Here is a 17,486-nt window from a genome sequence, read left to right as displayed (position 1 = left end):
CTGTTAACTGCTGAAATCTAGTCTGACCGCAAAACCTCCCGCGTCGGGGATCCCCGGGGCGTGACCCCGGCGTTCCGGGATCGAGTCCCGTGTCGGGCTCCCTGCATGGAGTCTGCTCCCTCTGCCTGTGTCTCTGCCTCTCTCTCTCTCTCTCTCTCTCTCTCTCATGAATTAAAACAAAACAAAACCTCCCGCCTGTGGCATTTTCCTAGTTTGAATTTCGCTGGGCAGGTGCGTCTCCACGCCCTCAGGGATCACGGGCCGCAGGACTCCTGGCGGACTCCATCCGGGCGCTCGGCTGCTGTGGCCCTAACGCTGCTCACCGGGAACCTGACCTCTAGGACACAGGAGGGAGGAGCTCCTTCTTCCTCAGGGTGATGGCACGTGAGCAGCAGAAAGAATAGGTGCCTCTACCAGGACCGCGGGTTTGGCAAGTGATGGTTTCCGTGCCCTTTACTGTTGGTGGAAAGGCGTTTATGCCGTGGCCTGACTGGGCCTTCACACGGGTCACGTCCGCGGTGTGAGTGCCACTCCTGAACGGTCCTCGAGAAATACGGCCTGACTACTGTACCTTCCCCTGGAATCCAGAATCAAAATATGCCCATTTTGTCTGTGCTATTGCCTGATTCTTCATTTTTAAGTTTCAGAGGAAAATTATATGTTGAAGAATCTTTTAACACTCATTTCCTAATTACATCTTACTGAATTGGATTCTATTTTCATTTATTATTTCATTTATTACATATTGATTGGATTCTTTTTTTTTTTTTAATTTTATTTACTTATGATAGTCACACAGAGAGAGAGAGAGAGGCAGAGACATAGGCAGAGGGAGAAGCAGGCTCCATGCACCGGGAGCCCAACGTGGGATTCGATCCCGGGTCTCCAGGATCGCACCCTGGGCCAAAGGCAGGCGTCAAACCGCTGTGCCACCCAGGGATCCCTATTGATTGGATTCTTTACGAACTTCATCAGTTGTTAGAGATAAAAGTTAGGATCCACTCTCTATCTTCAAGGAACTGAGACTAACACTAGGTGATTACGATGCAGCATTATGGAAAATGTGCGCCCAGAGCGGGAAGTCCGTTGGGGAGGGTGGTGTCCTTGCCACAGAAGTACCCGGAGCCTAGCAGGACCTTGGTGTGCTTACTGTTTCAACACCTGATGTTCTAGGCTTCACGTTGGTTTGTCAGATCTGGAAGTGACTGGACTTGGGTGCTGTCACACAGTCAATCTGCTCAGAAACTGCTTTGTGAAGACCATAGACTGATGTGTTAATTTATAAAAAAAAAATGTAATGATGAAGGAGGTAGGTTACTTAAGTTTGCTGTCCTCACCTTCTCTGTATTGAGCAAATGACAGTGAAAGCCAGATCCAAATTATAATCAGAATTTGACAAATATGGAATGGAAGCAATAGAAATGAGTTTGGGGCTCTTAATGGTTAATATTTCAGGCCCGATGCATTTCTTTTGAGTCCCCTGTCTTACATTCTTCATGGGTTGGATTGTGCTAAAAATAGTCATTTGTCTTTCTCCTTTTTAAAGAGTTTTTTTTGCTGACAAGTAAGTATCTCTTTAGAAATCGTTTCATTAATGGTAATACAATCAGTCACGTCTCATCCTTGGAAGAGATTTTGCTTTTTTTTTTTTTTTTTTACTTAGCCATTATGCTTATTTAACAAATTTATTTATTTTCAAATAAATTCAAAGGATTTATTTTACTGTTGTAAAATATATGCAACAAAATTTATCATTTTAACCATTTTTAGGTGTACGGTTCAATAGCATTAAGTATATTCACATTGTTGCGTAAACATCTTTATCAACCATCTACAAACCTTTTTCATTTTTTCCAGTTGAAATGGTACCCATTAAACACTAATTCTATATTTCCCTTCCTGCTAGTGCCTGGAAACCACCGTTAGGTCTCTGACTACTCTAGATACCTCATATAAGTGGGATAATACAATTACTTGTCCTTTTGTGACTGGGTTATTTCACATAGCATTAACGTCAAGGTTCATCCAGTGTGGTAGCATGTGTCAGAATTTCTTTTCAAGTGGAATAATAGTCTATTGTTTGTTTGTATATATGTAGTTTATCCATTCATCTGTCAATGGACACTTGAGTTGTTTCCACCTTCTAACTATTCTGAGTAATGCTCCTATAAACATAGGTCGCACAAATACCTTTTCAAATCCCTGCTTTCACTTCTTTCGGGTATATACCCAGAATTGGAATAGCTGGATCATATGGTAATTGCTTAATTTTTTGAGAAATTGCCTTACCCAGATGATCTTATTTTTCAAGTGCATGGGGGTCTATGTGTATTTTTGGCAGGGGAAGAAGGGGGTGAATCTTTTTGTTGCTCCCATATACTCCCTATGACTGTTAAGTACCATGATAGAAACATATGACTTGATAATCCATAGGAGGAACAAATGTTTCAAAACAGAATCACTGCTTCAGGTTTTCTGTAGTAGGTGATATACTGGTGTTTTCTCAGCAATGCCAGTTATATCATCTGGCCTTTCTGTTCCCATTTAAAAAATTATAACACGAATAATGAATGCTTATCTTCTTGATAATACACTCAACAGTTTTTTTTGCAAAATCTGGACAGTTTTCAAAAAATGTCAATAGAAATTTATAACATTTGGAAAGCCAGAAATTTTACATACTATAAAACTCCTGTCACAGTTTATATTTTAAAGAGTTCATTCTACAGTGTTAATGATATATATATATATATTTATATTTATATATATATGTGTATATATATATATATATATATAATTCATGAGAGACACAGAGAGGCAGAGACACAGGCAGAGGGAGAAGCAGACGCCATGCAGGGAGCCTGACTTGGGACTCGATCCCGGGTCTCCAGGATCACGCCCCTGGCTGAAGGCAGCACTAAACTGCTGAGCCACCTGGGCTGCCCCTGATACAGTTTTTTTTTACTATAGTTCTTATAATTGAGAATTTATTTTTATCGATATAATTATTCAGTTAAAGTAAACAATCATAGTGATAAACGTGGCCTATCTGCTAAACTTAGAATTACATAGAACTTTAGTGCTACAGGTTAAGTCATTTCCATATCATTAGTTATCAAAGGCTTGAATGAGTCAAAAAATGTAATAAATTAACAATGCTGAACATAGAATCCAAATGTATTTCTCCTAAACTGTTTTATGAAAAGATTTCAGATTATGAAAATGTCAAGAATACTATCAAATTCTGTGAACACAACACTTAAGAGAAATGTGGCCCTATACAGTTGAAGTCTTCTATGTACTGCATACCTAAGACATTCAGTATTCTAAATGAGTTTACAATTCTCATGTGTTCATTTGAAGCAAAATGAAAAATTTTAAACCCCGTATAAAACTACCCGTTGAATCATTTTTTTAAATAAAGATTTTATTTATTTATTCATGATAGAGAGAGAGAGAGAGACGCAGAGACACAGGCAGAGGGAGAAGCAGGCTCCAAGCAGGGAGCCCGACGCGGGACTCAATCCCAGATCCCAGGACCACACCCTGGACCAAAGGCAGGTGCCAAACTGCTGAGCCACCCAGGGATCCCCCCCATTGAATCATTTTTAACTGGAACTGAAATTAGGGAGTAAATTCAAAACCTGAGGCATTTCAGAACTGTTCTTTTTGACATTAGACAAAATGAAGGAGAGTTTATCTTTGCTATTCTCTTATCCGCCTTCCTTCCCTGCCCATTACTACTACAAATTTCCTTTTAGATTATTTTTAGACCTGTCTTTCCAGTACTGAGCCTGTTTACATTTCCTACCTCAACACGTAATATCCATAGTAATTGTTTTGAAAATTACTCTATCTGTCCTGTTGGAAGCATTACAAAACTACGTTGGTATACACTGGGTTGCTGCATTTGTCTTTTTCAAGATTAGCATGAGAGCATTTTGGGGTCATATTTACTGGTGACGTATTAATAAAAGATGTAATATAGGAGAAATACATTGCATGACAATAAGTTTCAACTTGAGCTAGATGAGATGTATCAATAGGCTAAAATCTAACAAGATGAGGTTCCACAGGAAAAAGAAATCTTAAACTTGGTTTAATAAATCCATTAAGTATATAGAGGGAAAGCCATCATTTAATGGCACTACATGTTGAAGAGTTGAGGTTTTAGTGATTGCAAGGTGAATCAGTGATATGTAGCTGCCAGAATAGCTAAGATACTAGGCTATATTAAAAAAAAAAAAAAAAAAAAAGAAGGATCCAGAACAAGGGAAGTGGTACCATTGTAGTGACATCACCTCTTGTAGTCAGCTCTAGTGCTGTATAACAATAAACTGCAACTCAGAGTGGAATTAGTAGGAGAGATTTGAAACCATAGCGTATGGAAAATGGTGAAGACTCTGGTAATGGTTATTCAGTGCTATTGATAACAGTTTAAAAGTTGAACAGTTGAAGAGTTATATAGAATGAGGATTAGATTTTGGTTCAATGTAAAACAAGTTATAAATTCCATTACAAAAATGCAGCCTTATAAGTCTTCCTTTATTAGCACTAACACAGAACTGAATGGAGGTGTGATGGTTAATAAAAATTCAAGGTAAGGTAAGGAGTTGAAATTACATAGCCTCTAAGGTCTTTTCCAACTGTTAGCATCATATAACTCGATAAGGCTAATTCATACAGGTATTAGTTAAGGACATCTTGTTATGCCCCTTAGGATCTTTATAGTTTAGTAGACCATAGTGCCATAAACCTAAAAAATATAGTTCTATGTTTAAGAAAAAAAGGGGAGGCAGATCAAAAAGATACAGAAACCAATTTGGAAATTACCACTGGGAACTTTGACTTCCAATGGCTAAATCTGGAGAACCACTTGGAAAGACTAATAATGACAATAATGAATTGTAAACCAAAGAATAAGGTATGTGTAAGTCCAAAATAATACAAATGATTGAATATAAGGAAAAGGAAAAATCTTCCTTACAGAATTCCAATAAATGTAGGAATAGGGAAGAAGAAAACCACCATGGAACTCCATAATGGTTGCAGGGAAAATTCACCAATGAATGCTAAAATTAGTGGCACTCCTGAGCTCCTGTACATTTAGAAACTGCCATGGTTTCCTGACTTGAAAATAGGAGCCATTATAGCATAGCAATTAGTTTTGTTCGAAGTAATAGTCATTATAGATTTTATTTTTTAAAAAGTTGTTTTTTTACATTAAACTGTACAAACTTGTGAAAATTGGGAAGTTCACTTAGGTGTTAAGAACAAAAAAACATATCCCAAATTTGATCACTTCCCAACCACTCCATCAGCTATTCTCCTAGTCTGAGCTACCTCTTGCCTGTAGTAGTTTCCCAATTATTCTTCCTCCTTCCTATTCCTTTACACTTTATTCTCAACATTAGCCAGTAACCTTAAAAAAGAAAAAAAAATCAGATCCCTTTAATCATCTATGTAAAATTATCCAATGGCTTTGTCTAGCTTAGAAGAAAATTTGATTACTTTGGCTAACAGAGGCCTATATATGATCTGGCTCTTACCTATTTCTCTGACCTCATTTGTTACCATTCTTATCCTCATTATTATTACTCCTTTCTAGTCCAAAAATCACCTTAGGAACATTAGAAGACCTAAGGTAGGCTCCGCTGCCTTTTACCTGCTTAATTTTTTTTTCCACTACATTTATCACTACATGAAATAATATGTTTTGATTCATTTTTTTTTTAACCTGTTCTCCAATTTGAATGTAAGCTTATATGGGGAAAGATTTGGTTTGTCTTACTTACGAACTGTAACCACAATACCTAAAACATACCTACACCAGAGTGAGCCCTCAAACATCTATTGAATAAATATTTTTAAAACACTGAAGGGTGGGAAGTGGGGAAAAAAGGCCTGTATTAACAGAACTTCCATCTCTGAAGTCTGTGCAAAAAATGTCAAGCCTTTAATATAAGGAAAAAGGAATATTTTCAACTACCTTAATTTTACAAATTCAGTTGCTTAAAAAAAAGCCTTGAAAAAATGACACTGCTGAGTGAATTTGGAGATTATTTGCAAGAATTTTACATGAAAGAAAAATTTTATTCAAGTACAGATTACTGGTTTAAAAAATACAAGGGAAAAGACAAACATATAAAAGCATTATTATACAACTGATTTCTAAACTCAATACTTTGGAAATACAAAACAATGATCAATACCCCTAGAAAGTCAGTTTATTGAAATAAATTGATTTTTCAGTTGGTCTGTAACTCTCTTCACTCAGGTTTACAAATACTACTGGATTTTTCAGTTTCATCCCATATCAGAACTTTGTTTTTGACATGTTTTCTTCTCAAAGTAGTATATAGTTATTTGTGGCAATTAATGTCAACTATAGGAAGATTCTCTAAGTTACAGGAATTCAATATGGTTGCGGCTTTGGAAACAGTTACCACTTGGGTTAATCTACACCAAGACTAAGACCCATGTAATGAAAGGCAAAAACATTAATGGGCAAAATATGGGTATTGAGAGCAGGGCGTCTAAGAAAAGACAATGTTTTCTTATACTGCAGATCTGCTAGAGAAGACTCCATTATTTACTTTGGTATTACTGCTAAAAAAGCAGTTTCTGCTAGACCACAGGTTGGCCGTATAGTTCTCCATTTTATGTTTTTTTTTCTAAACAGCAGCAGACTTTAACAATTAGACTGAACAATCAAATAAACAGACACCTTTAAATTACCATATATCTTAACTGTGAAATAAATTATTTTCTTAATTGGTTTAGCAGCCTTGTGTCTGGAAAGGCAGCAAAACCCATTCTGTTCCAAAATTAGAAGGCTGACTCAGAGGCTATTTGTAAGATAAGATGCCTGGCTGTCTTCTATCACCAGTCATGAAGGTAGGGCCTCATGAACCCAGTAATTAAATAAATGTAAAATGACCTCATCCATCAATACAATGTTGAACCAGCAAAAGCAAAAAAGTACAATCATAAAGTAGGGATTGGCCTGTATAAAACAAGAGGGAAATATCCTCTTATATGACACAAAAGGAATACATATGGTAATAAAAATTACAATAAACTTATGATTCTGGTTTACACGCATGTCTGCTTAAACTGAGTGATTGGAAATTTTCTTTTCCTAACATAATGCCCCCTCGTTATAAGCTAAGCTGGTCTTAGTGTCTTATAAATCTCTTATTCCTTGGATTTATCTACTATACCCTCACTTTACAGCCATTTAACTTATAAGCTGGGCCTGCCCAGCCTGCCTATAAAGCCTCTCTTCAGAAAGATACCACATGCATTAAACAGCGGCATCTTCTAGTAAATATCTGCACTTCAAAACAGCCTATGAAGAACCAGCAACTGGCCCTCCAATGTAAATACTTCTCATTTCACATTTTCACAGAAACAGTGCAGTTTACTAACCACTCCTTATAGAAAACTGAGTAGCTATAAAAATTTTTGTTCCATTTCAAAACACTTCAATACTTGTTAATTCCAAAGATCCGAACACCATGTAGCTGTGGCATTTTAGGAATCAGCACACTCAGGAGGGAAGCCGTGTTTAGGATGAAGTGAGTTGGATCATACTTCGTATAGAAACTTGCCAGAAAATATCTGTAGAAATAAAAATTAAAAATATAAAACACATAACATGTAAAATCTGTAAAAAAAAAAAAAAAAAAAAAAAAATTAAAGGTAAAACAAAGGTCACTAAAACATAAATACCTAAAAGCAGAATCACTTCTGAGCACTAAAACAGTTTTACAGTTTGGGGCCTGAATTAATTTGGGATTAAAAAATTTTTTTTTCATTTGTTTTTACTGAAGTTCAATTTACCAACATACAGTATAACACCCAGTGTTCATCCCATCAAGTGCCCTTCTCAGTGGCTGTCACCCAGTCACCCCAACCCCTGGCCCACCTCCCCTTTGCAACCCTTTGTTTGTTTCCCAGAGTTAGGAGTCTTTCATGGTTTGTCTCCCTCTCTACTTTTTCCCCACTCAGTTCCCCTCCTTTTCCTTACAGTCCCTTTTACTATTATTTAAAAATAGTAGTGGAGGCATATATGCACATTTTGCATTTCTGCAACTATGTTGAATGCATTTAAAATAATGTGCTTGTGGGGCGCCTGGGTGGTGCAGTCAGTTGAGCTCCAACTCTTGGACCAGGTCATGATCTCATAGCATGGAGTCAGCTTGGGATTCTCTCTTCCTCTTCCTCTGCCCCTCCTGCTCATGCACTCTCTCTCAAATAAATAAATCTCAAAAAAAAAAAAAAAAAAAAGAATACGTTTGCACTTGGCAACCTTTAAAGCAGTGGTCTTCCAAATTAGGGTTCAGACATTTTCTGAAATTTCAGGTATAGTTGTATTTGTGTGTATGTTTCTGAAGAGAAGTTCCAGTCCAAAACCTCTATCATATTCTCAAAGGGTTTTCACTAAAAGGTTAGAAGCTATGGCTATAAAGTTGTGAAAAATGGGGTGTTAGTACATTAGTACAACTCAGTATCTTTGAAAGAAAATAAATACTTGATTGCCCTTTTGATATTCTCATTTCCATACTGTAGCTGAACAAGTCGATAACCAATTCAACTGGAAAAAGGCACTGTGGTAAAATTCTAGCTGCTTGCTGTGACTGAATGTATGTACACATTCAAAGACATTCAACATCTGAGAATTTGTTTTAACAAACCTAGGCTACCTCTAGGACCATAAATCAAGTCAGAAGGTCTAGTTTTACCCAAGGGTACATCAGAGTATGGACACATCATCTGGCCACTGAGAGTATCCTAATATCAATAGGATGTAAAGACTAAAACATCATACTTCACTGGATCATAACTAAGAAGTTAGTCTGCATATGGGTATTTGTCTAATTAGTACAGTACTTCCTCTAAGTACTGTCAGTAAGTTCTAGGAAGGGGAGAAAAACGTCTTGTGTGTTATGGTTAGAAAAGAACTGCTATTTTCAGGTATGGCTAAAAACATCACAGAGAGCTCTATACATGATTTTCAGAACCATCCAAATTGAGAAATTCTTTAATTTTCCACCAATTTTGCAACTATAACCAGAGAATACTTCTTGAGAATAAACCATATTCTTCAATCTTTAGTCTAAACCCTTTCTTCTAGCTTTCATATCCTTGACAACTGTTTTTACACTTCCTTCACTGGTATCACTTGCATTTAGTAAGCTCATTTGATTTCCCATAATCATTATGGGCTTAATCTGTAACCTCATATGTTAGAAATATTCTATCTTTTTGGAATGGCCTCTCATCATACTGTAGCGTATGTCCTCCTTTATTCTTTTAATGAAAATTAACTGTATGTGTAAATTATATGAAAATTACTTGGTTCTTACACAAAAACCTACACAACCCTCCAAGGGGATGCAAAACCAAAGCAGGAATTGTGTAATGGCATTTATTTGCCAGAAAGTATACTGGAAAGAGACCTGTATTAGAAGCTAGAAGTTTAGGGTTTCATCTGGGCTCTGGACTCTAACTAGCTGCAAGATCCTGAACAAGGTAATGCATTTGAGCCTGTTTCTTTATCTAAAAATCTGGGATAACACTGCATGCCCCACCTACCTGACAAATGATGATCAAATAAGAAAATATGAAAGCACTCTGAAAAGTATCAATGCTATATAGATGGCTTTAATGTTGTCTCTTCAGTTATATAAGGAATTTAATCACAGAAATTTGAAATCATACCTGTGGGTCAAAAATATATTTTTAGAAATATGGATGTACACAGGTACATCTTAGTTGACTATTTTGTGATAGCTCTTATTGAAAATTCAGGATGTCAGGTGTTTTACATTAATTATAATGCAATCCTCAATATTTTATAGATGAGGAAACCAAGGCTTTCAAAGAAATGGCCAAAAGTCACACAGCTACAAAGCAGTAGAGCTAAAATCCAAATGTAGGGCTGTTTAAATAACTATTATTACTGTTACTGCATTTATCTTTGCTAGATCATACAAATCATTTAGCTTTTGATGTTAATTTTATATAGGGCTGAAACAAAAATTTTAAAAATTTCCTCAAAGTGCTATCAATATAAGAAAAAAGAAACCTACCACTTTATCAATTTATTCATTTGAATATGCCTCCCTTTCTCTGCACATCTGTCTAAAATCTGCCCTCCCTTACCCAGTTTAAGGAATCCTAATGCCTCCAAGAATTCTTTCCAGTTACTCCAGACTGCACTGATTTTATCATGGATGCGTTACTACATATAAGCTACGTGGTACACAGTGTTTGATTAAGATGTATTTAAAACATCTGCTATACGTATGCAACTATACTGAGTGTGGAATTCAAAGCAATCTATGTACTTATAAATTTTTTGCAGAAACAAACCATTTACAAAACCGGAGATAATACAAAGTGGCATAAATAACAGATATGTAATAATATTAATGATGTTCAAAACAGAGCATTATTACTTAAGGTTGGGTGCTAAGGAAAAGACCTCATTGAGGAAGTAGGACTTAAATCTTGAAAAAAGAGTAAAAGAAGGATAAATTAAGAAAGGAGAAGATATTTCAGGTGGGAGAAATGATTTGAACAAAGGCATAAAAATAGGACTACACATAAGTATCAAGAAATGCTGCTTAGAAGACTTAGACCAAATGGGAGTTGGGTGGCAGTAAAATATTCACATAAAGGTAGGAACCATTTTGTGGAGGGCCCTGAATATCAAATAATAGGAGGTAATATAAGGTTAGATGCTTTAAAGATAGATATTATCTAATTTATTTCTTATGACATATTGAGCTATGTACTATTAGCTAGAATTTCATTTATGAGCAAACCAAGCAAGCTGGGTGATAAACACAGGATTCATCCCAGGTCTGTTCTACAATGAAAACCTAACTTTTGTTGTTTATAAACTATACAGCAGTCTCTCCCAAGGAGTTTGAACATCTAAAGTGGGGTGGGGGAGGTGTGGGTCAATGAAATTCATCTGAAATTATCCAAATCCTTGTTTAGGGAGATTAATCTGAACATAAGACAAAATAAGATTATGTGTAGAAGTTTCTTGTAAGCAACTCAAAAATATGAACTAGAATACATTTTGACCTGTATATCCTAGAATGTTTAAACATACTGATGGGCACATTATACTGTCTCCATATATTATTGACTGAAGTAAAAAATGGTTTATTACCAGCCTGTCAAAGATTTTGCCTGTATTTTATGCTCTAAGGTAGCTATTTAATGGTAGAAGTTTCAACAAATACTGTTTCTAATTGAAATTCAACATAATAAAAGGACAGCTTCCTCTTATCCGATCTTCTTCATACCTAAGATTTCCATCACTTACAGAATTATTGGAGAAATTGTGAAAAACTTCCGTGAAGATGTAAACTGTACTCCATAGTCCAGTTGTTCCCAGTGAGTTAGAAGCCTTGCTTTACCCTGGTCAGGAGTTTCAAAAGGTGTTCCTTTTACTGCATGCAAAAATACATACATCCCCTGGAAAGCAAACAAGGGGACATATATTCAATATTAACATAAGCAACCAGAATGTAGGGCAAAAACTGCCATCAAAGGTACAATCAGAATGTTCAACCAATAAAGAGGGAAAGGTTTTTTTGTTGCTGAGGCAAAAGCCATGATGCTACCTTGTCAACTAATTCATTCTTGAAGGATAGTAGTAGCCTATAGGCTTATAGCCTATAGGCTTTCAATTTAATTGAAAATATTTTCATTTATAGCACAATATTTTGTTAGGATTGATTACATGTTTGTTCTCTCATTAGCCTGAATACCTCAGGAACAAGGGTTGGTACACAGCAAGTATTAAACATTAAGCCAAGATGACAGTAAGCTAAGGAATGTTTATTCTGTAAGCATAAGGAAACCATTTTCACATGGGCTTTACAGGAGACAATAAAACAGAAATGGAATACTTTTAAATTCTGAGGAGTATGTGTGATCCAAAAAAGTTAATTTCTACTCTAATCCACACATGTATTAGAATCATTAAAGAGAAAAACCACCTCTCACTATTTCCTTCAAAGTACATGTATCACCAATGTTTAGAATATTCAGAGTATCAGATATCCTTTTCAGTTAAACAGAATAAAATCTTATCTACCATATATCTTCTAGCCCATTATTTTTAATAGGTTTTCTATAAAATTTAGTGATGGATGATTTATACCCCAATCAAAAGAATTGGGGAAAAAATATGTAGCTCATGGTTGGTTGTTAATATTTACTGGCTCAAACTGAAGAAAATTCTCATTCATGTTAAAAGCCAGCCTAAAAATTTCATGAAATATTAATACCTCTATTTTTTTAAAGATTACTTATTTATTTATTCATTCATAGAGACACAGAGAAAGAGAGGCAGAGACACAGGCAGAGGGAGAAGCAGGCTCCATGCAGGGAGCCTGACGTGGGACTCGATCCCAGGTCTCCAGGATCACACCCCAGGCTGCAGGCGGCGCTAAACTGCTGCGCCACGGGGGCTGCCCATATTAATACCTCTAAATGTGAAGTATAGCACTGTAAAAATGAATAAAAACAATCACTACAGATTTCTACTGTATGGTTCAGAAAGGCAAAGACAGTATTTTTTCTAACTAGGGATAACAACTAGGTCTGTTTTCTCCCATTTAAAAGCGTTTACTATGTATTTCACATTTTTAATTGGTTGAATGTAGTCTATCTTCAAAAGGAACTTAAGTTTGGAGTCACGTTAATTGCTACATCAATGGCTGGTAGTTAGGTTTTTAGTGTGGTGGACTAATAAGTCAGAAGTTTGCTTCCCAACATTTTGTCAATTACCTATGCTTTCCTCATGGCCATATACTGTGCTTCAAAATCTCAACTAACTTGAAAACATCTGGGCAAGGGGAGAGGGTGACTCTAAAGTACATTTAATACATCTGCCATTGGAGAAGGGAAAATTATGTAATACAGACTAATCCAGCAAACATTTATATAGATCTTCAGAGACATGAAAATAAAAAAGATAAATTCTCAATTATAAAACTATGATAAATACAGGATAAAACAATATAGCATGGGAGTTCTATAGCCTCCTAGAAAACGAGATATTTGAGTTTTCCTGGATGAGGAGAAATCAGCCTGCAGGAGAGGATGGAGGGAAAGTATTAAAAGAGTGGATAAAGAGCTTAAGCCACAGCAAAAAGATGAGGGCAAGATAATTTTCATTATTGTTAGAGCAATACTCATGTTTAGAGATACGTTGAGGTAAGATTGAGTCCTTTTCTTGCCTCTGTACTGTTATCCACTGGTCTTATATGCCACGTAAGGAACTTGTTATTTTACTATGAACATAATAGAGAATCAAAGAAGAACTTAGAGCATGATTTGAGTATATATGCACTTTGAAAATAATTCTATGCCAAGTTGGAATGGAGAACAGTAGAGGAACATCAAGGAAACCATTTGATCTACTGGAATAATCCACCTGAGAAAAAAATAAGGGTACAAATTATAGCAATGCCAGTGGGGATCAAGTTGAGAGACAGTAAAGCAGGGCTTTGACTAAATGGATATGGAATACAGAGGAAAAGGAGTTAATCTAAGAGTAGAGTGACCACGTATCCTAGATAGCATGAATGGTCCTGATTTACACCTATTTCCTTAGTTATTATTTAAGCTCCCTTTTACTCTCAAAACAGTATCAGTTTGGATAATTCATTATATGAATTGCTTCACTTTTCACATTTAGCTATCTGGTGTGACATATTGGGCAGACAGTGGTGCCTTTAGATTAGATCAGGAACAAAGTCAGAGGAACAGGTTTTGAGTGGTAAGGGACAGATCAGGAATGAGTTCAATTTATAATTGCTTGGCTTAAGGTGCACGGTAAACTGGCAATATTAATGTGAGCATCATCATTCTACAGATAGAAACTGCAAATATGGACAGATGAAGTAATCTTAATAGCTCATACAGCATAAAAAGAGATGAAGAAAAGAGCCTTGGGGACAGCAGCATCTAGGAGAGGAAAACAAAAGGAAGAATGTGCAAGAAACAGAAAAGGAAAAATCAGGGGAAAAAAAAAAGTGATCCCATGAAAGCCAAAGGAGATTCTAGTAAAAGGGATATATTTTTTGTCAAATATTTCAGAGAAGTTACTACTTAAAAATAGCCCTATCAAAGTCCACTGCATTAAATGGACATTCATATATTTTTACCACCACATTATTCTTGTCCTCCTCCAAATTCAAATACTCTTCACAAGATAGGAAAAAAATAGTATTAATTAAAGAAGAAAAAAACCTATTTCCCCTGCACTTTCCTGTCTTATTGTTCCAAGTTCTTCTTTTTCTGGATATCTTTCAGCAAATATGTAATTAATCTGAATTCAATTAAAAATCAACTAATGGATTTCTCACCCTTTGTTCTGCTGTCATAGACTGTTAAGAAAGGTCACTATCAACGGTTTTTTAAATAGACAATTTTCAAGGCTGCATAACATGGTTAGTAGAATCAACTGAATCTCTGATACTTTTGTAGAGCTATAATACAAAAGAACCACAGGCAACATGAAAAAGCTAAGGCAACATGAAAAAGCTAAGGCACCATAAGATCCTCAATCACACGAGATATGATTAAGCTCAAAAATTTTTTTTTTTAATTTTTATTTATTTATGACAGTCACACAAAGAGAGAGAGAGGCAGAGACACAGGCAGAGGGAGAAGCAGGCTCCATGCACCGGGAGCCCGACGTGGGATTCGATCCCGGGTCTCCAGGATCATGCCCTGGGCCAAAGGCAGGCGCCAAACCGCTGCGCCACCCAGGGTTCCCTAAGCTGTTCCCTAAGCTCAAAATTTCTATACTGAAGAAGGAAAGCATACTTATACAATTTAGAAAGGACTGAAGTTGTTTAAATAAGGACTGAAATCAAAGATGGTTATTAATCAAAACCCATAATTATTTCTGAAGCATTCTGGTTAATCAATATACAATAGTAGCTTGAATTAGTATCTTGTAATTTTTGCTAAAATGACCTACTATTTTCTAGATTCCATAAAGCCAAAAGGAAGAAAAAAAAAGTGTTATTTAGGAAAAAAGGCCCAATGTTTAAATATGAAGTATTAATAGAAAAAAAAAATCATCTCCCAGATTAGAAGTCTTCAAAATTGTCACATAATTTAAAAATCACTGAACTGTACTATGTCAGCAAATTTTATATTACATAGACTATGAATTATATCTATATAATAAAACTGTTAAACTAAGACACATGTTTTTCTTTATAACATAAAGCTGTAACCTTTTAAAAATTGTTTCAATATATGTAACATAAAATGCACCACCTTAATCATTTTTTGGTGTACAGTTCAGTGGTCTTAAGTACATTCACATTGTCACGCAACTGTCACCACCATCCATTTCTAGAACTCTTTTCCTCTTGCAAACCTAAACTGTACCCATTAAACAGTAACTCCCTATTTCTTCCTCCCTGAGTCCCTAACAGGCACTAAACTTTGTAAGTGCTTAGTATAAAATGAAATGCTTACCAGATTATGTATAACATTCGTTAAGGTCCAAGCAACAGGAACACTGAAGAAGGGAATACTGAGTAGGACAATATGAAGCAAGCCAACTCCTAACCCGTATGTCAGCCACATACCCCGGCTGTTCATTACACGGGTATTTGGATTCACCTCGCTGTGAGCAACTCCAACATTCATGTTTGCTCTGTAGGAAAGAAAGGAAGTGAATCAACAATGATAGAACTGGGAACCTAAACACTCTTTATTCTGACAAAGAAAGTGCTACTAGGATCATTCTCTAGTTGTTCTGAAATAGAACACACTCACCAAAATATGCTATTTGCAGATGCTGATGAAGGTAATAAATAATCCTTAACATCTGACTTCATGGTAAGATGGACAAGACTTATTTTTATGGTTCTTATTGAAAAAATAAATTAAAATCCCTTTCTTAAAGCTTGTGTTCTACCATGTTAAGTTTTACATGAATCAGGGACAGGAAAACTCAAACTCAAAGAGAAAACCTACATTTTCTTCTATCATGAAACCAAAGTGAAAGCTGAGGACCTAACGTACTAACAGAATAAACTAATCTATATTTAAAAAAAAAAAAGCAAAGATGCAGCATTATTTACAACAGCCCAGATAGAGAAGCAACCTAAGTGTCCACCCACAGATGAATGGATGAAGGTGTGTGTGTGGGGGGGGGGGGTGTATACATATGTGGAACAGAATATTACTTAGCCATAAAAAAGAATGAAATCTTGTCATCTGCAACAAAGTGAATGGACCTAGACAGAACAGAACATTGTTATATCAGAAAAACAAATACCATATGGTTTTAAGAAACAAAATGAAGAAAAAAAAGAGATGAAAATACACTCTTACATACAGAGAACAAACTGGTGATGGTTGCCAGAGGGGAGGCTGGTGGAGGGGATGGGTGAAATCAATAACAGGGATTAATACTGTTATCCTGACGAGCACGGAGAATTGCTGAATCCTCGTATTGCACACCTGATATTAATATGTTTGTTAAGTATACTTGAATTAAAGACAAAAACGGCAAAGTGGACCCAGCCAGTGAACTGTGAGTGGTCAGCCTCTGCCACCCAATGTCCCGTCTCCCAACAGTGGCTGGGTTCAAATCACTGCTTTTTAAATAACTCAGCCTGGGGGGAACATGGGAGGGACATGTACGTGGTCAAGGGATACGGTTTGTTTCTCAATCTCGTGACACGATAAGGTTAAAACAGTCTTTCTTCCTTTAACCCGTCAACTCCCCTAAAACTTTGGTTTTTTTCCCCCTAAGTGTTCCCGTTTATGGGATTCAGACGACACCACCGCCAGAACGGGTATCCGTTCCCGCCGCAATGCTGGCGTTTCCTCGGTTCTCAGAGGCCCTCGAACAAAGTGCCAGTGACCGGGGAACACCGGTCATCCCGAGAAGCCGGCGGCGAGGCCGGGGGCAGCCAGGGCACGTGTGGGACGCGCACGAACGGTCTCCCCTGGAAATACGCGAGTTTCTCGTAACCGCGTCCAACAAGCGTTTCCGGGGTGAGTGCCCCAGGCCGCCGGGGATCGAACGCGCGCCACGGCGTCCGGCGGTCACGGCCGCTGACGCCAACGCGCAAGCCTCTGAACGCCGCTCGGCGTCACGCCGGTGTTCCCAGGCCGTGGCTTCCCCCGGAGATGCCGCGGCCCGACGCTTCTCCGGCTCCTCGCCGGCTGCCGAGAAAGCTGCCCGGCTTCGAGGTCCAACTCTTCCCCCCGAGCTGGAGGCCAGGCGGTGCGGCTCCGAGGCCCCCGGGGCCGCCGCTCCCCCCAGCCGCCCCCACGCGCGCCCGGCTCACTCACCCGGAGGCCGGCCGGCACCGGAGCAGCCCCGCGGCGGCGGCGTCCCCCGAGGCCCAGCGGCTGGCGGAAGCGCCGCGGGCCCAGCGCGCCGCCCGGGCATTGGCTGCGGGCCGCGCGCAGCG

General features: G+C 37.6%; 2 protein-coding genes across 24 annotated transcripts in view; one reads left to right on the top strand and one right to left on the bottom strand.

Moving 5' to 3' along the window:
• Window positions 1-17,486, top strand: part of PMS1 (PMS1 homolog 1, mismatch repair system component) — a 109,172-nt gene that overhangs the window by 1,141 nt on the left and 90,545 nt on the right. For 5 of the 20 annotated variants that reach the window (XR_011997981.1, XR_003235554.2, XM_026002664.2 and 2 more), the window contains exon 2: window positions 16,820-17,064. The exons of 7 other annotated variants lie outside the window; for them this stretch is intronic. Coding sequence is in view for 6 of the 13 variants with exons in the window: in XM_026002664.2 (XP_025858449.1) it covers window positions 16,881-17,064 (184 nt within the window). In the remaining 7 variants the exon portion in view is untranslated. Of the gene's footprint in view, window positions 1-791; window positions 1,036-1,173; window positions 1,310-16,819; window positions 17,065-17,152; window positions 17,263-17,486 lie in introns of those variants that run through there. 8 more of the 20 variants (XM_072742523.1, XM_072742518.1, XM_026002665.2 and 5 more) reach the window with 6 other exon arrangements.
• Window positions 6,073-17,483, bottom strand: ORMDL1 (ORMDL sphingolipid biosynthesis regulator 1). Of its 4 annotated transcripts, none has more exons than XR_011997983.1 (5): window positions 17,365-17,483; window positions 15,532-15,712; window positions 11,348-11,499; window positions 9,601-9,726; window positions 6,073-7,623 (listed from the first exon to the last, which is right to left on the bottom strand). XR_011997983.1 is itself a non-coding variant. In XM_072742547.1 (4 exons), exons 2-4 carry the CDS (start codon window positions 15,703-15,705, stop codon window positions 7,488-7,490), a joined length of 462 nt encoding a protein of 153 aa, XP_072598648.1. In that variant the 5' UTR covers window positions 15,706-15,712; window positions 17,365-17,483; the 3' UTR covers window positions 6,073-7,487. The 4 variants fall into 4 exon arrangements, 2 of the variants coding, with proteins under 2 accessions (XP_072598648.1, XP_025858458.1); XR_011997984.1 differs by lacking the exon at window positions 17,365-17,483 and adding an exon at window positions 15,835-16,764; XM_072742547.1 differs by lacking the exon at window positions 9,601-9,726.

This window comes from Vulpes vulpes, chromosome 16 (genome assembly GCF_048418805.1).
Source record: "Vulpes vulpes isolate BD-2025 chromosome 16, VulVul3, whole genome shotgun sequence".
NCBI lineage: Eukaryota > Metazoa > Chordata > Mammalia > Carnivora > Canidae > Vulpes > Vulpes vulpes.
This window is presented reverse-complemented; position numbering and strand designations above follow the sequence as displayed.

Bases quoted from the DNA above. Each gene is read 5' to 3' on its own strand.
- ORMDL1 (XM_072742547.1), bottom strand. From the start codon at position 15,705: ATGAATGTTGGAGTTGCTCACAGCGAGGTGAATCCAAATACCCGTGTA. The intron at 11,500-15,531 runs GTAAGCATTTCA...TTTGCTTTCCAG, and splicing joins CGAATGTTATACATAATCTG to GGGATGTATGTATTTTTGCA. The intron at 7,624-11,347 runs GTAAGTGATGGA...TTATTTCTACAG, and splicing joins ACAATTTCTCCAATAATTCT to ATATTTTCTGGCAAGTTTCT.